Source organism: Misgurnus anguillicaudatus, chromosome 22, assembly GCF_027580225.2.
Source record: "Misgurnus anguillicaudatus chromosome 22, ASM2758022v2, whole genome shotgun sequence".
Classification (NCBI taxonomy): domain Eukaryota; kingdom Metazoa; phylum Chordata; class Actinopteri; order Cypriniformes; family Cobitidae; genus Misgurnus; species Misgurnus anguillicaudatus.
The window spans coordinates 27,892,821-27,914,753 of record NC_073358.2 but is presented as its reverse complement, the minus strand read 5'-3'; the positions used below and the strand labels follow the sequence as shown (position 1 = coordinate 27,914,753).

The 21,933-nt window shown below is 37.9% G+C and overlaps 1 protein-coding gene across 6 annotated transcripts in view; it reads left to right on the top strand.

Moving 5' to 3' along the window:
* Nucleotides 1-21,933, top strand: part of klhl13 (kelch-like family member 13) — a 71,451-nt gene that overhangs the window by 40,971 nt on the left and 8,547 nt on the right. For all 6 annotated transcript variants that reach the window (XM_055199750.2, XM_055199749.2, XM_055199753.2 and 3 more), the window contains 5 exons: nt 236-380; nt 7,925-8,057; nt 12,476-12,672; nt 14,444-15,239; nt 19,928-20,041. In XM_055199750.2, coding sequence (XP_055055725.1) covers nt 236-380; nt 7,925-8,057; nt 12,476-12,672; nt 14,444-15,239; nt 19,928-20,041 — 1,385 coding nt within the window. The remainder of the gene's footprint in view (nt 1-235; nt 381-7,924; nt 8,058-12,475; nt 12,673-14,443; nt 15,240-19,927; nt 20,042-21,933) is intronic.

The following is a 21,933-nucleotide window of genomic DNA, read 5'->3' as shown; positions in this document are numbered from 1 at the left end:
GCGCTTGCGTGCGCGCGCACGGATGGTGGAGGGATGTGTCAACAGTTCTTAGTTAAGGTAATAACATATTTTGATGTTGAAAATGAGTAGACTATTCCTTTAACTTCGGGCCAGACATATAACTGTGACAGTGCGTGTACTCCTCTATACAGTCTATACTCCTCTGTCAGAGTTTAGCTTTGAATATTAACCAATCCTGTTTCTTTCTCTCAATTTCTCTTTCTCTGATGGACAGATCACTGGTGGAGGATGATGATGCTCAGATGATGAAGGTGTCACTAGGATGCAGTGAAATGGGGCTCTCCTCCCACTTGCAGGCCTCAAAAACAGGAAACACACGCTTCTTTACCAGCAACACGCATAGCTCTGTGGTACTACAGGTTAGTGTGTATATGAACTTTTACTGTCGTGTGTTATTGAATGTTTCTTATCAAACTGTGGTTGGCATGTTGGGTGACTGCCTGCATGGCATCATGCCACAGATGAAAGTTTGTGTGTGTGTTTTAGAGACTGTGAAGGTCATGGCCGCTGTTACTGGCAGTATGTTTTTTGTTCCCACATATAATATCACCATCATCATCGTTATCAGTGGTGGGTAGGTTATATTGAGAAGATTCATTAGCACCTATCTGCAGGTCACTGATGTGTGAGCGTGTGAAATTTTAATTGGAATTTGTCATTGTGGACAGATCAATAAGTGAAGGTCACCTGCTAGCCTGTGTTTATGTGCATGTCAGTGAGGTTACTGGGATGCTATCCCGAGATGACCATTTGAATATGGGAACATGAGAAGAAAGTAGTTCCTGTAGCTGATCTGCAATGCATAGGGATTGCAATGCCAAAGTTATGGTTCAAATCCCATTGAGGATGGATACTATAAAATAATTAATTAATTGTAAATGTACAAAACGCTAGTACCACAATGCACTAATAAAGTTGTTGACATGTAATAGCAGTGTGAAAATATAGATAGACAAAGTAGTGAGTGGGACATTTAATATTAAAGGAATAGTCTACTCATTTTCAATATTAAAATATGTTATTACCTTAACTAAGAATTGTTGATACATCCCTCTATCATCTGTGTGCGTGCACATAAGCGCTGGAGCGCGCTGCGCCGCTACGATAGCATTTAGCTTAGCCCCATTCATTCAATGCTACCAATCAGAGATAAAGTTAGAAGTGACCAAACACATCAACGTTTTTCCTATTTAAGACGAGTAGTTGTGCGAGCAGGTTTGGTGGTACAAAATAAAACGTAGCGCTTTTCTAAACGGATTTAAAAGAGGAACTATATTGTATGGCGTAATAGCACTTATGGGAGTACTTCGAGTAGACTATTCCTTTAAGAGAATAATTAAAAGTGCAATAAAGCCACGAGAAAACTTAATTTAGTAATTTTTTTGTCATTTGTAAACAAAAACGCTAATGATGAAACACTAGGAAAGCAACTAGATATGTGTGAAAACATTAAACCAATGCATTAGGTCAACAAGTAAAAATGCAGCTTTATAGACTTGCAACTGTTTTAATAGTTATTAAAGGTGCAATGTGGGACTTTTATAAGGATCTCTTGACAGAAATGCAATATAATATACATAACTGTGTTATCAGTGATGTATAGAGACCTTACTAAATGAACTGCATTGTTTTTATTACCTTAGAGTTGCCTTTTTATCTACATACACTGCGGGTCCCCTTACATGGAAGTCGCCAATTTGTCATGTTTCTACAGAAGCCCTAAACGGACAAACTGATCTCTAGAGTGCGTTTTGTTACTACGTTGTCTCAGACGATGACGTGTTTGTCTTTCTTTATGGGTTTCGAAAAAGAAGCGGTGAGCTGTGGACTGAGCCGTTGGTTGCAATTTCACCCCTAAATGCAGCTAAAAGTCCCACATTGTGAAATTAACTTATCAACAAAAGATGAATAATATACTTTAGTGGCTTTACTAAAGCTTATTGGTATTGGGTAATCTGTATTAAAGGCAGATCTAGGAAACATCAGTTTGCACAGTTCTGCAATGTGGTATTACTGATGCAAATATTACACACTTTACATTTGATGTCCGTCTTGGTTTTGTAGGTGTTGCCTAGCTTCTTCTTTTGAAAAGGTGTTTTTATTTGTTTTGTGGGTGTTTTTAGTCGTCTAATACGACAACTTTCTGGAGTTTGTTTGTTTACATGGGATGAAAGTGTGTATACATGCACACCCAGATATACACACACATTGCATGATCCGTCAATGTCATTGACGATGGTCTTAGTGACAAGGTCATACTATTGATTGCCATCACAGTGACATTGATGGCTGTCATCCATCACCAGCCTCATGATTGGAATCCAGGCTAAAAGTATTTAGTGCAGTGATGGGAAATAGATTTTATTTGAACTTCACATACACTGCAGTTTATTAAGATTTTTAATTGTAACATTATGTTGTGTTTCTTGATGCATAAAGAAAATGCATGGATGTTTCACAGCATATAAAACAAATGTGTATATTTCTATCTCCTAGGCTATTTTCATTCAGTTTGACCTGAGCAGATTTCGATTGTGCTCCCTCGGTCCCCCAGGTCACACTTTTCATAGAAACCACTGTGACTACTAACAGGAGCTGTTTACTAGTGATGCACCGATGTATCGGCCGCCGATATTTAAAGGCCGATTTTTGATGAATTTGAAACCATCGGCATATCGGCAATAACACGAGAAAGGCCGATACTGATTGTTTATTAATTAACTGCATAAAGAAATCCATTATATGTAAAAAATAAGTTAATGTTGTTAATAAAATAAATGCTGAATAGCAAAAACTACCTTTGAAGGTTGTCATGCGTCTTATATTTGTTTTAGCTTAATTTGTGCCTCTCTTATTATGTTGGTCAGTTAAATGTCAATTAGATCCAATCCATGTTCAGTAAAAATTATTTAATGCAGAAATAAACTAGCTAAAAGACCAACTATATAGTATTGTATACAAGTGTTTAATATCGGTATCGGCCAGAAGTTGTCTGTTTAAATCGGTATCGGCCCAAAAAATCCTATCGGTGCATCCCTACTGTTTACCAGGGTAATAAAGTATGCTGTGTGCTACCATGCCAGTTTTACTGAGATTAAGCAACTCACTCACCGTAACATGGCTGCAGGAGGCGCAATGATATTATGCAGCGCCTGAAAGTAGTCACCTTGGTAACTTTCAATAGCACGGGACTATTTTCAGGCACTGTGTATTATCATTGCGCCTCCTGCAGCAAAGTCCTTGATTATTACACCAGAATGAGAGTATAGTTCCTAGCCATATCAGCCTAGAAAATCTCAACTTTTAATTTTCCGTCAGCCTTAATACACAATGTAACTACAGAAGAGTCAAGTTTAAATAGGAAAAAATCAAAACTCTTTGGTTATTTTTGAGGGCGATGCTAAATGGTCTAACCAGATTCAATGGATTGTGCTAAGCTATGCTAAAAGTGGTACCTCCAGACCCGGAGACCAGCTGAATGGATTTCAAAATGATAAAAATCAAATGTTTAACTTTAGGGGAGATGGAAAATTTGCATATTTTCAAAAAAGGGGAATGTCCCTCAGAGAAATAAGGACGCATTTTGAGCCTTCATTTTAAGCATCCTTCAAATTGGGATGGCCTTACTAGCCTTAAGTCGCGCCGGCGTGACACAATCAATCTTAGAATACGTCCTTAGAAGGTCGTAGCCCTTGAATTGGGACACAGCTATTGTATGCTGCAGTCACAACCTCACGGACTCACCCATACAGTGATTAAATATGTTGATGTCTGGATGTGCAAATTATTTCTCAACAAGAAATGATTTGAGATGAAAAGGCTGAGTGCTAGCATTGGCATCTTTAGTTAAGCTTATAGTTTTAGATTCTGCATCAGACGTTGATCTGGTGAGGACTGTAAAGATGGCCAGTTGGTGTTTATCTCGTAGCATGACTGTAAAACTGCAGCCCAGAGGGTGTAGTACACCATTGGGTGCTTGGGGCTTATGTGTAATTTTAGTAGGTGAATCAGAGATTGGATTGTGGCTTAATTTTTGTCCTATCACATGTTTGGCATTTGTTTTTGCACATGCTGCTAGATTGAGTGCAGGAGACCTCATCAGAAGTGTGTGTGTGTGTGTGTGTGTGTGTGTGTGTGTGTGTGTGTGTGTGTGTGTGTGTGTGTGTGTGTGTGTGCGCACTTGACTATGCTTGTGACAGCTAAATGCTTGAAGATGTCCAAATACAGTAGCGGCTAGTCAATAGAGGGCGCAGGGGGTCTGTTGCATATAACTAAATGAAGAATATTCAGTTTGGTTTTATTTTTATCTAGTTTTGATGTTACTTAAAAAAAATATATATATATATATATATATATATATATATATATATATATATATATATATATATATATATATATATATATATATATATATATATATATATATATATATATATATAATATTTATTGGTTTGTAGTTAGTGGTTTCTCTCATTAAATTATTGAAACTAAAAAGTCTAATAACAATGCAATTATACAAAAAAGTCAATTCACAATTTTACATTTCCTTTTGTGTGTAAGTGTGTATTTGTACAAAAACTAAGGGTGTCACGATTTCGATTTTGAATCGAAATCGATCGAAATTAAGTCACAACCTCGAACTTCGTCCGGTCGGCTTGCCAAGCGGGGGAAAATAAACTCTCAGAAGTGCCTTTAAAAACATCCATCCAGCGGAACGCGATTTATATTTTAAACACGAGAGATGTATTGCTACAACACCTTGAAATGCATATCATAAACAGGATTACTACCTAGTGATGTGCCTTCGGACAGAGCGCAGCTCTGCAGGTGCACGAGAGAGCCGCAAAGATGCAGCGGGTTATATTTTAAACAAAAGGTATAGTTTGCCTCAGCTCGCATGAAACGCATAAAACTGAACAAATATGTAAGGATTATTACTTTAGTTTATGTTTAGACTTTGGACAGATGCGAGAGTGCGTGCACGTGAGACAGAGAGAAGCGCAGCTGCTTATGACGCACCGGTTGTATTTCAGATAATAGGAGTCCAAGACGCGCGCATTAAGTCTATCTTAGAAATTCTCTCTCTACAAGCTCTCTCGCGTAAAGTAAAGCCCACAAACCCCCATGCGAGGAAAAGCACGCAATGTGCATGTTAATGTGAAACTATAATAATAATAATAATAATAATAAAGGCATATAATTTTTTTCTTTAAAAAAATCATTCAAAAATCGAGAATCGAATTGAATCGTGACATCAGAATCGAAAATGTAATCGAATCGAGGATTTGGAGAATCGTGACACCCCTAACAAAAACCCAAAGTAAACGATGACGCGAGTTACCGTTTCCAACGTAAATCTCTTTTCTTGGACTACAACAAACACACGGATTGTAGGCAACAGTTTACTTCCTGGGATTGGTGATGTAGAGAAGACCGACATTATCATGTTTCTTCCCACTTTGGACTCGGCCTGTAAATTAACTCCTGTTAGCATTGCATTGTGAGTGAATCTTTCAAACATGGTAAGGAGCATCACATTTCCGGCTGACGACAGAGGTTTTCAGGCCAATCACAACATACAGATTAGCTGGCCAATCAGGGACAGGACACTTTTCAGATTGATGAGTTTAGTACAAAATCAAAGAGTTTGAAGAAGACAGGGATAACTGTACGGTATGTGGAAAATAATGTGTTTTTAGAACCATAAACTATGCGAACACATTGTATTATACCAGATACACAAAATAACGTTGTATTTTAGCAATAAATTAGGTGCTCTTTAATACTGTTTTTCATGACTGACCTTATGTGATTAAATTATTCTCAACCAATCTCAGCGAATCTTTTTCACTCAGAACCCTGTTACTGAACATTATGAAGTAAATGTACAACTGCCAAATTTCAGGGTTTTTTGTAAAGATAAATCTTAATTTTCTTTTATTTTTTCACTTTTGGAGTTCGACCTGATCAACACAGTTTACAAATTCACAGCAACAGTGAGTAATACTGTAGTACACTTTAGTATTTACTATAGTGAATATACTGTTTTATTCAATGGTTTTAAGTATAGGAAATACGGTAGTATACCATAATATTTACTATGGTACAGTTTAAAACACATTTAGTCCCATTAAATGATTTTTAGATTGTTGTGGCCTCTCCATAAAATGTGTATGAGCTACCACTATGCAAATATAGGAAAACAGTCAAAAACTGACTTGTAAGAAGTTTTTAGAGTGGATTTCATTACTAAAAAAACAATGTTATTTTGTGTATTTGGTATAATACAATGTGTTTGTGTGGTATATGGTTCAAAAAGACATTATTTTCACACATACCTTACATTTTTGTAGCTCCAGATATCCCTGCCTTCCTCAAATGCTCCGATTTGTTACAAAGCTCATCGATCTGAAAAGTGCAGTGTCCGCTATTGGCCAGCTTACCCCAGTACGCTGTGTTTGGCCTGAATACTGTGATGCTCCTCAACATGTTTTAAAGATTAGATTCCAATGCAATACTGACAGGAGTTAATATTGTCTTTACTACCTTATCAATACGAGCTGAATCGGATACAAAAGATGCAGATGACCACCAAGCTGATTAATCAACTTTGCCAACGCAGCTTGAGCAGAATGTAACAAATTGGTAAGGTAAGGATACTAAAACAATAAAACCATGTCTGCATTTGTGATCATAGAAACGACAAACAACAATTGCTACTCTGCACTGCACAAAACTCGTGTTTGAGTCATGGTATAGTCATTAGAAAATTCGTTACATATGAAAGCATAGACTACTTACAGGCTGTATGTCAGATGCCGACAAAATTGTGATAATGACCGTTGTGTCCACGTCAACCGGCTCAGGAAGTAAACTGTTGCCTACAATCCGTGTTTGTTGTAGTCCAAGAAAAAGATTTATGTTGAAAACGATAACTCACGTCATTGTTTACTTTGGGGTTTGTACCTTTTGCATATTGTTAATATGTACTAATACACACTTAGACACCAAAGGAAATGTAAAATTATGACTCGGATATTACTTGCTCTTTGAAAGGTGAAATGCTCAAAATAGTGGTAACAATGATCACTTAAGTCAAAACTAATTATGCGAATTCGGGTTATGTTTAGGGGTATAGTAAGTGTCATTATGTTTGTTATGACACACCACTCTGGAATGCTTAATTCTTATTGGTCAATGGTGACATGATTTAACCAAAAGCATTTTCATCTTGTTTTTTAACTTTCAACTTGTTTAAAGCATATTGACTTTAAGCCGCTAGAAAATGGTTTTGCCTTCCGGAAGGTTTGTCTTTCTTCCGAAATAATCTAATAGCATATATCAAATCAATATTTCACACACGTGTATTGACTCATGTGGCAAGATAATAAATAGGATAATGTACAGCCAGCCGATTGTTATCGCAAAAAAATCCCTTTAGGGTGATACAAGACCCTGATACAAGACTTCGCTTTGTGTTTTATTCTGCGATAACAACCATCTGTCTGTACGTTATCCCTTAAACAAAAGGCATTGTGTCTATAAGAGGTCCCTACTAATCTAGCTTTAAAAGTCTTTGTTCATGTGAGAGGGTGGACGTTTGGCTCTGTCCTGTTAATTATGTCTCATCTCCTCCGTGGGAGCTCATTTCTTCTGCAATCCCCTCACACAACTGACCTGATGTTCATTAATTAACCCCGCAATCTTTTATTCAAAAAATGGCACTCATGGGACAAATGGTAATGATATTCCTTCTTAACATTCACACCGTTTTCGTGGGCCCCGTAATAACAGATGCTTAAGAGCACTTTGTTCATTCTTATTTCCTTTCCTCTGTGAATTCATTAGATGTAGTACGGAAATGCTTGTCATCTCTCTCATTCTTTCTTTCTCTGTTTCGCAGGGATTTGATCAGTTGAGAATAGAGGGCCTGCTGTGTGATGTCACTTTGGTAGCAGGAGACGGAGATGAGGCGTTTCCTGTTCACCGAGCCATGATGGCCTCCTCCAGCGACTACTTTAAAGCCATGTTTACAGGTGAGCGTGAGAACAAGGGAGGAATAGGATAACAAAGGACTAAATGAAGTAGGGCTGAAAGGTATCAAAATAGCTTCGGGGAAGACGCCTCACTAGGCGGCCATCTTTGCAACTCCTCCAGGCAGTTTTTAACTTGAATGGGGAAAGCAAAATATCTCTAAAATCCCATGCTAAAATCACCATTAGGCAATAAATTTCTTTTTTGAAATATATTTCCAAAACCTTTTTTGCTACTCCGCTCTCGCACAGGTTGGCAAGCGCCTCCAACACATTTTTATATAGCCCCTCCCCCAGAGAATCGTCAGTCTTTAGCAGGGCTTTGAACCAGATTGTTTCCCAATTGGTTCGTTCTGAACAAAAACAGTATTTTAACGTTTTCGGTTCAACCCTAAAATTGACGTTCCTGAACCGGTTAGAACAAAACAAATAAAGTTCCCGAACCGATTAATAATGTTCCATGTCAGCTGTGGGACATACAAATAAGTAGGCTGATCATTAGGACATTAAAGTTAAATTATTAGTCTACATAATTTTCCTTAAGTCTCTATCTTATCATCGAACATTAAAAAAGGCTACATTATGTAAGCGGCATAACTGTAATTCTGACATGCCTACATTTGTTGAGTGCACTTAAACACGCGTGCACACACACAGACAGAGGACGAATTCCAAACGGCGCTTCGGGAAGAAGATGCAGCATAAACAGTCGCTCTATGTAAAGTGAAAATTAAGTTGTTTTTCAGTGCTTTATTCGCCAAATGTATTTTAATGAACTGCAGTATGAGACACAGTTGCGCATCTCTCTCTCAAGTTTATACATCAAGAGTTCGGATCTTTGAAGGGATAATCACGTTTGATTGGAGTTGGACCGGACACATTCAACCGCGTGTGCATCTGTGTGTACAGAAAATAGCTCACTTTAGCGCCTTTTGCGGTTAAATTGTTTAAAATCACTTAAGTGTTAACATTTGTAAGCCTTTAAAACACGTGCAAATGATCAACTTTCACCCTATTTAAATTTGCGTATTAATCTGCAAATCACATGCGAGCTGAACCGTGGGTCATGATCTGTACGGCGACTGCGATCTGTCACACCACTAATTAGTATTAAAAAAACAAACATCTTGAGATACTTGGTAGTCTACAATATTTACCTCTTATGATTGAGCATTAGAGACTTGGGTTTGAGTAGGCTACTTGCTGGTGGCAAGCTTCGCATTTCTCAGATGAGTCAACAACGTCATATTGCACAGAAATCTTGTCAAAGAATGAAAAAAATAACGGTATTAACCGGTTACCATTATTTTAAATAAACGATTCTGTTCCGGAACATTTATTTTTGGAAAGTTTCTGGTTTCGTTTCTGTTCCTTGCAAAACATCAAAAGTTTCTGGTTTTCGTTCCATGAACCGGTTCAAAGCCTTGGTCTTTAGCGATGATTGCATTGTCCGCTATTAATAGTAATAGGACTTATCAATTGGCGCTTTTCCATTGCATAGTACCCCACGGTTTAGTTTAGTTTGGGTCGGGTTTGGGTCGGGTCAGCTCACCTCACTTTGGTGTGGTTAGCCTTTCCATCGAGTTTGGTATCACTTCGCAGTGGGAGGGATTATAGGCGTGTCGTTATATTTGCGCTGCATACTGCTGTGACATCATACAAGTGAGAGCGTCGTTGTACATTCCCATACATTTATTTATTTCTCAGTCTGCCACAAAATTAAAATTTACCACCACAAATAGATTTATCACTAACGTTACCTCTGTCTCACATGACAGTTTCTGTTCAAACACCGCTCCGCTGAGCCTCATTGAAGTTGCTTTTAAACATAATGCTGACGTGCTCGTCGCGAATGTGCCGCCACAAACTGCAAGTTTGGAAAAACTGTTATGGTGTTCCTGATTCTCAACCTGTGAATGTTTTTCATCGCTAAAAAGGAGTTTGGGAACTTATAGCAGAGCACAGATGACAGCATGTTTACTCAAGACAGCGCAAGCTAGCACAGGTAAAGCTAATCTACATTACAGCGATGACACTGTAGTGACGATTTTCTCAGACCAATCAGTGATCTACTGTGTTTTCACGTCACGTTTGGTATCAGCTCGGGTCGCTTGGAACCCCAACCGAGGTGGTACGAAAAAAGTATTGGGTACTACGTACTGCACCCAATGGAAAATCCCCCAAAAGTAATGCCGCTTTTCCATTGCATAGTACCCCACGGTTTGGTTTAGTTTGGGTAAGCTTACTTTTGGGAGCTTTTCCATTAGGTGCAGTACGTGGTACCGATACTTTTCTTCGTACCACCTCGGTTGGGGTTCCACGCGACCCGAGCTGTTACCAAACGTGACGCGAAAACACTGTAGATCACTGATTGGTCTGAAAGAACGTCACTAACAGCGTCATCGCTAGCTTTACCTGTGCTAGGCTAGCTTGCGCTGTCTCGAGCAAACATGTTGTCATCTGTGCTCTGCTATAAGTTCCCAAACACCCTTTTAGCGATGAAAAACATCCACATGTTGAGAATCAGGGACACCATAACAGTTTTTTACAGACTTGCAGTTTGTGGCGGAACATTCGCGACGAGCACGTCAGCATTATATGCTTAAATGCAACTTCAGTAAGGCTCAGCGGAGCGCCGTCGGCTGACGCCTCGGGTGTTTGAACAGAAACTGTCATGTGATACAGAGGTAACGTTAGTGATAAACGCGATGTGCAAACATCTATTTGTGGTGGCCAATTTTAATTTTGTGGTGGACTGAGAAATAAATAAATGTATGGGAATGTACAACGACGCTCTCCTCTCACTTGTATAATGTCACAGCTGTGGGCAGCGCAAATATAATGACACGCCTAAAATCCCTCCCACTGCGAAGTGATACTAAACTCGATGGAAAAGCTAACTACGCCAAAGTGAGGTAAGCTGACCCGACCCAAACTAAACCAAATCGTGGGGTACTATGCAATGGAAAAGCGCCAAATCTTATTATATCTCGTATTTTTGTCGATATTCACATTCATATCTCCTGTAATTTTAGAATGTATGGCGATATATGAAAAGTATCTCACAATCCAAAGACAGTATTTTCCTCCCTGTTTGAAAATATACATTTGTACATCTGACAGTATACATTTCTAGCAGAGCTTCTGTTGAAATAGAGGGTCAGATCAGATCAATATAGACGGTACTGTCTGACCCTGTATTCCACTAGGGGGAAAATACCAATATATTACCAAAACTTGATATACCGCCCAGCACTAAGATGATGTAAGAGGATAATATAAACAATGAAGAATATACATCCATTAAGTTGAGTCGGCAATCAAAGTTTATGAGTGGACATGGAAAATAAATGAGAAAGACAGAAATTGACTAAATAAAAGATGAGATTTTTTTTTAAAGATAAAAGTTTAGGATATGCTATACTGTCTCTAAACCTTTTTCTCTGTTCATCTTGTTAATATTACTAATGTGTCAGTCACATTTAGTCACACAAGCTCAGAATTTTCTAGATTTTTCCTCCTATTCCCTTTCTCTCCTACTTATTGTCACTCTTTCTAATCCTCTCTCTCAGAGGTATCCCACTGTTTCTCAGGAAAGAAAGAACAAAGCAGGAAGGGTGGAGAAAGTAGCAAGCAAGGGATTTGCTTGGGGTTATTTGGAAAGCTTGTTCAAAGATGATCTGTTATATGGAAGAGACATTTCATTATTGCACTGCAGCTATTCCCTTAATGATTATGCCATTTAATACAGCACGCTACCAAACCCGGGAAGAGTTTATTAAAAAATCCTTGAATAGGAAATGCACAACTATTAAGAGAGCCCTAAAACAATTCTGAGAGATTGTGTGTGGCTTTAATATGTAGCTGTAAAATGTGCTTTTCTGTCTGTATCTCAACAATTGCTGTTCATCTTGGAATAGATCAGTAATACAAAAATCTAACTCAAAGCCCGTTCGGAGTCACAGTTCAGATTTGTGTCATGAGCATTTCAGCACGGCAAGACTTGCATAATTGCAGTCTCCATTGTGTTCCATTTATCCTTTGCTCTCTATTTCCTCTCTCACTCTCTCTTCCTCTGTCGCTGAATAGTAGAGAAATCACATCTGAATTAATGAAAATGGTTGATTTATTTCAAACGTATCTCTTGAATAAATGCCTCATTATAATGGTAAAGAGAATTGGTGACAGCTTGCCGTAAGACTCACTTATCTTCTCTCTTTTTTCTCTCGATCTCCTTATTGTTTCTGTCACCCTACCCTCTCTTTCTTTGATGCTCTCTTTCACGACACTTTTTGTGCAAATCCCTCGTTTTTTTCATCTGCATATTTTAAATATGGTTTGCTTTATTTCGTCTCTCCGATTCCTCTTGCTTTCATCTTCTCTCTCTGTCATCTCTTCACTGCTTTTTTTTCTCTCCTCAGGTGGAATGAAAGAGCAGGATTTGATGTGTATAAAGCTGCATGGTGTAAATCGAATAGGGCTAAAGAAGATTATAGACTTCATTTACACCGCCAAACTCTCTCTCAACATGGAGAACCTGCAGGACACCCTAGAGGCTGCTAGCTTTCTCCAGATTCTGCCTGTCCTTGACTTCTGCAAAGTCTTTCTCATTTCTGGGGTACGTCACTGATAAAACTCACACACATGCGTTTTTTAGTAGGTCTGAGTAGAAAAATTGATGATTAAGTATTGTAAATTCTTTTTTATCTATAATAAATTACAGTGAGAGTATTAGAATTAAAATCTCAATTGAGGACTTTCAGTGATTTTACTTCATTAAAGTCATGTTGATACCTATTTCTTTGATATTTGTGTTGTATGGTAGACATTTTATAAAAACAATTAGGTACTCAAGGCTTGTGCTATATTGTAACCGCACAGTCTCCAGTACCTTATTGCTTACACAGAACACTATAAATGTGTTATCTGCACTACAATGCATTTGCTCCGTGACAAGCCATTGCTTTCTGAAATGGAATAAGACGACAAAGACAATGTGCGCAGTATTGTTTAGACATTTAACATTAACATTACCATTTATTCACCGAACACAATAGCATATCGAATAGGGATGTCCTGATCAGATATGCTGGATCGGTATCGGAGCCAATCCGAGCTTTTTGGCTGGAGCTGACATCGGATCGAGGACAGACAACATGACCGATCCAATTCCGATATGTGCTTTAGCCGTGGTTGTAACTGACAAGCTATTAAAAGGGCAACGTATTATAAAAGCACCATAAACGTTTTATGCACTTTATTCAAAGTCTTTTAATACACTTAATAGCTTCATGTGAAGGAACAAACGTACATTAAAAGATATTTTAGTTAACAAAAACACTGTAACTTACACTGTAAGTTAATCCACTGGTGAAGCGGACGGATACAACGCGTCTTTCACACACGCACACACAAGATAACTGTAGGCTATTTTAGAGATCTGATTTTATAAAGTCTCAGTAAGCCGTTGGATGGACGCAATTTACTTTGTGCTGAGCACACGATGCATCTATTCGCTTTGTGTTTAAACAGTTATAAACTTTCCATTGCGGTGCGAGGATTCCCATGAGAGGATGATTCAAGAGCATCAATTCTGCACCCAGAAACCCCATGAACGTAGCGTGTTATGACTTAGGGCCATCAATTCTGCACCCGGAATGTGCATAAAAAGCCCGGTCAAGCACATAATTCCCAAAATAACCATCTGGACACTAAAGCTTTTTTACTATGACAGTTTAAGAATTAAGAAAAAAATATTTAGCATACTTAATTGATCAAACGTACCTATTATATGTTCTCCTAAACACTGGCATGATTAATATTTACTAATGTTTCCTGTAATTTGTAAATCATTTTAAACTATTGATTTTTACATTTAAAATTGTACTAGATGTAGCAGAAAGCACTATATACATTTAATTACAATAGTATCGGACAGGTATCGGTATCGGCTGATATACGAAATTCTGGTATCGGAATCGGATCGGAAATGAAAAAGTGGGATCGGGACATCCCTAATATCGAACATACCTGGGAGGCTGAATAGGCTAAATTAACACGACAAGCCAAATCAAGTTCAAAAAGGTCCCGAAGTCATTCCGCATCACTGAATCCAATGAATTACATAAATACAGGAGCATCATAAAGCAGACTCTCGCGGCTGTAGATGGTAATGGTTTCTCTTGGTTCATATGAAATAATTTTGACGAATAAGTCGTACCTGAACTTAAGTTTCAGGACCTGCCAAACTATGAAAAAAGTGTAACTTATAGTCCAGAAAATATGGTAAGAAGTCCATCATAAAGCTTGGTGCAAACCCAGCTCTTGATTTAGGCTTTATTGTCAGCTGTTTATATTCATACTAACTCAATACTCCTCCTTTGTCTTAGGTGTCCTTGGATAACTGTGTTGAGGTGGGGCGTATCGCCAACACCTACAATCTCACCGAAGTGGACAAATACGTCAACAACTTCATCCTCAAGAATTTTCCCTCGCTGCTCGGCACCGGCGAGTTTGTCAAACTTCCATTTGAACGTCTTGCATTTGTTCTCTCCTCCAACAGTCTAAAACACTGCAGCGAGCTGGACCTGTTTAAAGCCGCATGCCGCTGGTTACGCTACGAAGAAGGACGCATGGAATACGCTGCCAAATTAATGCGCAATATCCGATTTCCACTCATGAGTCCAACAGAACTCATAAATCACATACAGACTGTCGACTTCATGCGTACGGACAATACCTGCGTTAATCTTTTATTGGAAGCCAGCAACTACCAGATGATGCCATACATGCAGCCGGTGATGCAGTCAGAAAGAACTGTGATTCGATCAGACAACACTCATTTAGTAACACTAGGGGGCGTGCTACGGCAACAGCTAGTTGTAAGTAAAGAGTTACGACTTTTTGACGAGAAAGCACACGAATGGAAGGCACTGGCACCCATGGACGCGCCGCGTTATCAGCACGGGATTGCAGTTATTGGAAACTTTTTGTACGTGGTTGGTGGACAGAGTAACTATGACACGAAAGGTAAAACAGCCGTGGATACCGTTTTTCGATATGACCCAAGGTACAACAAGTGGATTCAGGTGGCGTGTCTGAACGAGAAGAGGACCTTCTTTCATCTGAGTGCGCTTAAAGGACATCTATACGCCGTGGGAGGGAGAAACGCTGCAGGAGAGCTGGGTGAGTCAGGAAAAGATTTGAGTCTTGACAGCGGGGAAGAGATTTCCTAAGTAAACGCTGTTTCAGTAGCTGACATGAAAGCTAAAAAGTGAAGTGTATGATGTTTTGTGGATTTAACATTAGGGAGAGGAATGTCTTCCAGTTTAATAATACTTAACCATAGTGGGAAAATGCTAGGTTTTTTGGGTGGGGTTGTCTGTATTAATAATTTATTTTAAGCAGGGCTTGCAAAATGTAAAAATCCCTGGTAGCCCTTCGGGCAGGCACTTTAAAATTTTTTGGTAGCCTGAAATGAATGCAAGTAGCCTGAATAAAAAATACATTACTTTTAATGTAGAAGATTGAGACTAAACATCTATCAAAACACAAGTAACACATAAAATAATCAAAATACAATCATCAATACAAATATTTGCTTCTAAGATTCTGAATCTGAAATAAAAACTGAATTAATTTAATATATATCAAGAATAATTAAAATAAATTAAACATTGAATGTTTTATGACTTTTAATGTAATCAAATGAGGAAAATATAGTTGATGTTCTCTTTAATTAAAATAGACCAGTTTCTTTGATTGGTTGCATTGCGGCGTCTCATGCGTCTTTAGCATATTTGTGACTTGATACTAGCAACGTGTTTTTTAGCTGCATTTGATGGATCGTGTAAAATATGGATATTAGAACATTTAGAACGAACCAGCACCGCCTGCTCCATCTGACATCATGCAAACACCGATTGGCTCAAACTCGGAGATTAGAGGTCGAGGTGGAATTTTCAAATCTACAGGACACTGTTTTAAGGAAGTTTAATGTTCGTACACGCTGGCTTCAGCTTTTTTGAAGGTAAGTTAGCGTTAATTTACGTAAGCTTAAATGTGAAGTGTGGCTATAGACTGTTAACAGCATTACGAAGTGATTATGGTAAAGCGGCTTTTAGGATGTGGTGTGCGCTGCGCTATGAAACCCATTAATTTCAATGGCTTGCGCCGCACGAGGGCGGTTTGTTGTTGCGCCGAGCAAAGCGCGAGCGCAGAGAAGTGGAGCACAGAGAAGCGCGAGCGCAGAGAAGCGCAGCTTGTGCTCACGTCGCGGTCAAAATTCAAAATACTTAAACTTTTGTGCATAGTTTATGATCTTCTGCACTTTATACGGGAAATGAGCTGACAGTCTGTACCAGTTGTATGAGTGTGTGCTTTCACTGTATTTGTTGTTTAAATGTCTTGTTTTTGCAAGTTATTGTTGCTAATTGCGTGCCCCCCATTGGAAGCCACGTGCCCCCCTGTTAGTTATGGTCTGGCCCCGGCTCTGATTTAATAGTGGTTTAATTGGTCACAAAACTAGTTTGGATCATAGATTGTTTCCCAGTTACAGATTGAATAATTTTTCCAATCAGAAAAATAGGGGACCACTGTATATTGTATATTGTAGCCTTTTTTGCAATTCTGCACTACACATGCAATCCATATCATTTTAAAAGCTTGCTGCGGGAGATTTTATATTTAACGTGAGGAAAGAAATGACTGACAAGACGACGATGACGTAAATTTTGTGCAACAGATCGAGATCGTCAATGACAAAGCAGTACTTCTTGCTTCCTGTACAGTTCGCAGCTTTGCGCGATCATGAATGGAAAGTGTTAGTAAACACGAGCGCGTATTCAAACACGATTCAAAGAGTTCTTGTTTCGTCCCATTGATCCCATTTTTCACATTTTAGTTGCTGTGTAAGATTGCTGTTCGCATGCTCTCGCACAACCGTTTCTGTTTCTGCGGGTTGATGTTTTTCTGCGGGTTAGAGATGGAAAGATTTGGTTCATTAGTTGTTGGTATTTGGGCTGTGAATAGTCATTGGGATGCTTTTAGACTCATTTTAAATGGCAATTGGGCTGGTTTTGTTACGCGGATCTGGCAACCCTGACAGGACAATGACAAAAGCAAAAGGGCAAATAAACGGTGATTAATAAAGGTTTAATTTCATTCTTTAATATAAGTGAGTTTGTATTTGTTTAATTGTTGTACGGTTTTCATAAGAATAGCATTTTTAGAACCACAAATTAAGTATTTGTTTTAAAGTAAGGGGGAAATCAAGGTTTTTATTACAGTAACAATGCATGTATATAACTTTCATATCTTAATGGTTAGTATTTATTTAATGTTAATAACAAATAATGTTAATTCTTTTCAAGGTTTAAAGATTAAAATGATTTTATTAATCTGTGGCAAAATCCTCACCAGACCACCCCTGAAGACTCGATTCATTTTGTTTGTTTATGTTTTGACATTTAAAGAGGATTTACTATTTAAAAGCTGCACAAACTTTAAAAAACATTATTATTATTATTTTAAATATTAAAATCAAAATGAATATATTAGTACATCTCTGTACTAGTGTGTGTAGTGTGTGTGGCTTTTGCACTTTTAAAAGTACACTTTTATGTGTGAATACCATAATTTACTGCCTTATTTAGATATTGTTAAAAGCGAATTGATTAATATTTATGTGTTTATGTGATTAGTTGATTAATCTAAAAAATAATCGCCCGATTAATCGATTATGAAAATAATCGTTAGTTGCGGCTCTACTTGTGAAATGACAGCACCAAGAGAGCAGACTGCTCCATATCAAAGATATTTAATATTCACAAGATGCGTCACAGATATTGATATGACTGAGAGAGATTGCAATGGTCTGAATGGCCTATCTAGTCCCACCTCCCAGCAAAAAGGGCCAATTGTCAATCAGAATCCTCTTGGAAAAGGACTTTGCACACGCAAAGAATCGACAGGTTTTGTTTGTCTTGTTCTCACAAGACCTGGAGGACTTGCTAATTTGGTGGCGAAGTGTCGTGACTTTGTCTATAAGCTTTCAAATCAGACTGTGGGGTGCCGCTTTTGGTGAAATACACCAGATGTTATCATAAATTGTGATCTTTTTAAAGATGATTATCACAGATGTATTTTTAACACATAGCCCAGCCCTAGTGTTTTCTGGATTGTACCTGGACAAAGTTACTATGCAGTTCAATCTTAATAAACATGCAATATGTGAATATAATTTTATCCTATTCATTTGTAGGGAAATACAAAGGATTGAATGGTGAATTATTGACACAACAATGAAAAAATCATATTTGGTGAGGTAGCTGTAGTTGTAAAGTCTTTTATTGGTTATATTTAGTGTATAAGCCAGATGTGATGTAATTTTTAAAGAGGTTTTTCACTCATTTTTCTTGTTGCTATGGTAACGTGAGTGCATCAGGCAATGGTGGATATTAACAGGTGGATATTTTTGTAGGGTAAATACCTTATTGGAACGCAAGTAATTAAAATGCAAGGACAGCTCCAGATAGCAAGCATGGAATGCCACGACATAAAAATTGGTACACACATATAGACACATGGACATTCACGTGTGCACACCCGTACAAAAATAACCTTTCCATCAACCTGACCAGTGCTCTTCTCAACTCTACACACAAACACACAACTTTCTCTCATACACAAGCCCCACAGGCTGCACAAGTGACAGGATAGAAGTAAACACAAAGGCGTCACGCTTTCACAGTGAGGAAAGTAAAAGCACAGACGGCCCTTTGGGTACAACTTTCATTCCTTCAGACTGCAGTCTTTCTTAAGTTTATCGGAATATACAGAAAAGACCTTAACGCTCAATCCTTCATGTTCTTGGTTTCTATAGCGACCAGAGTCATGGCCATCATGAGGAATTTATTGTGTTGAGTTTTATGAATAGTTTACTCAAATATAAAAATCATCTCATTATTTACTTACTTTCAATGTGTATGATTTCCTTTCTTTAACTGAACAAAATCGATCATGTTATCATGATTATCAACATGGTGAAGCTTTAAAAACCATGTATATTCTTCAATAAAATATTCCAAAATGACATCAGCAGATATGTTGTGAAGCTAAACAATATGTTAGATATTTTGAGCTTACTTAGCGATCGATGTGTCAGATAAATCCTGCACGACAACATTTCTGATCACTGCAATTAGTTTAGGTATAGCAGCACAATAATAAAGATCTATCTTATTGGTTGATGTGTGTCTTATGACTACTAGGTGTCATATTCATGTTTTGTCACCTGACGCATGAATAGGCTTGCAAACATTTTGAAATTTCCATGAAAATTACACGGGAATAAATGATATTTGTGGCACACGGGTGAAGATGAGTCAGATGTCGAGAAAGCTAATGTTTGTATGTCATACAGCTTGTATAAATTACCCAATATGTTGCCTGTATTTATTAATGTGCTGTCTTTTTTCTTTTGCTGTCGTTATGTTTTCTGTAATGAAAATGAATCCAGACCTCACTCACTTCCAGAAGCCAGACAGCATTAAGAGCCAATCAATAAACATTGAGTGGTTGATAGAATAAGAATCATTCATACTGTCTGATTTATTGGTTCTTCATCTCTGCGGCCGAATGTCGAAGGACCAATACTGCAGTAATCTTTCATTTAACATGAATGCATTTGGCAAACATTTTTATACAAAGCGACCTGCAGTGCATACATTTTAGCATCGTATGTGTCCCCTATGATTTCACACTTAACTTGGCATTGCAAGCACCAGAAATCATATCTACAATTCATCTTAAAGTGTACATGTTGTGAGCAGTTTTTTCCATTTCTTTTAACAAACTTTCCTTTCATTTTCTAGCAACTGTGGAGTGTTACAACCCCAGAACAAACGAATGGACGTATGTGGCCAAAATGAGCGAGCCACATTATGGACACGCAGGCACTGTTTACGGAGGGTACATGTATATTTCAGGTAACTCTCATGCACCAGCGTGTGTTTTTTATTGTTGTATGGCTATGTGTTTCACAAACCTGATCAGGATATTGAAGTCTATCAGTTTAAAGGGGATATATCATGAAAATCTGACTTTTTTCATGTTTAAGTGCTTTAATTGTGTTCCCAGTGCTTCTATCAACCTAGAAAATGTGAAAAAGATTTTGGTAAACCATTCTCTGCAAGCATGTGAAAAAATAGCTTATTAAAATATGGCTCCCCTTGTGATGTCAGAAGGGGATAATACCACCCCTTAATCGGCACTACCCAACCACGGCCCTGCCATTTAGTGCAGCTTATTTGCATTTAGAAGGACCACCCAAAAATGGCACATTTTTGCTCACACCTACAAAGTGGCAATTTATAATAAATTATCTGTGAGGTATTTTAAGAGAGAAGTTCAGATACGTGCTAGTCTGGGGACACCAAAGATTTATTTGACATCTTAAAAAAGTCACCATTGTGAAATGGCCCCTTTAAAGGGATAGTTCACCCAAAAATGTAAATGCTGTCATAATTTACTCATCCTCATGTTGTTCTAAAGCTGTATGAGTTTCTTTATTCGGCTAAACCCAAAAGAAAATATTGTGATGGTAAGCAAGCACACAGTTTACAGTCCTATTGACTTCCATAGTATTTGTTAGGGGTGTACCGGTTGCAGACCCACAGTTTGGCTCGCATCACTATTAATACATCTTTAACATCATTAATACATCATTAATTCATCTCCTTCCGAAGCGCCGCTTGGAATTCCCCCTCCGTCTGTGTGTACACGTGCGCGTTTAAGTGCACTTAGAAGTGGGTACACGGAGAGATGCATTTCAAAAAGCATGCGAACATAGAATCTTTCTGTTCTTGACAGGACACACAAAAAAAGAATCTCGAAATACCACAGTAGTGTTTTTTAATAAAAAACATTTGCTTATGTCTTAAGTGTGTGTATAGATTAGAGGCAGAAACCAGGTCCTTGCTTATCTTAAAGAGACAGTAACCTCAAATAACCTACTTAAGTCTGTATCATTAATGTTAATCAAACAACCCAAGACAAAGAGAAAACTGCTTCTGTAGCTTAAAAATAATAATAATTATATTTAATTTATACAATAAAGACAGTGATACTATTTGATTTCTGTACCTAATGCCAATTTTAGACCTTACTCAACTCTTTCCTCACAAGCGTATTTATAAAAGGTTGCCGGCCATTGCCAGCATTTTTTATGATTTTCACAAAAGTGTAACATCTTCCAGAAAATGTTCTTCTTTAAGTATATAAACATATATCAAATGAAAGAACAGACCCTCTGCTTTGAAACAACAACAAAAAAACGTTTCCTACCTTCATTAGTTCTCTTTTATCACCTCTCAAATATTCAAAAATACCAAATTTTGAGCAAATTCTGAGATAATTGCATTTTGATAGAGATCAGATTCAGAGCTATGATCAGAACATTTAGGGGTGGTTTCCCGGACAGGGATTAGCTTAAACCAGGACTAGGCCTTAGTTTAATTAGGAAATATAACTAGTTTTAACAAACGTGCCTTACTAAAAACATTACCTATGTGCATTTTGAGGCAAAATAAAAGGCGCTGATGTATTTTAAGATATGTCAGTGCAAGTTGTTTTCAGTTTGGACAGCTCTTACATTTATTTTCTGGGAAACCGCCCAATAGAGTTCATACCGTTTGCCCTAAGGGGTTTTGGTGAGAGTGCCACCTGGTGGATAATAGCGGAAATACAGATTGCTGGAAAAACTCGTCATTGGCAGGGAAGCATTTTCTCTTCATTGACGAGTTAACAGCTTGTGATCCGGTACACCCCTAGTATTTATTGTTCATACTATGGAGGTCAATGGGTACAGTCAACTGTGCTG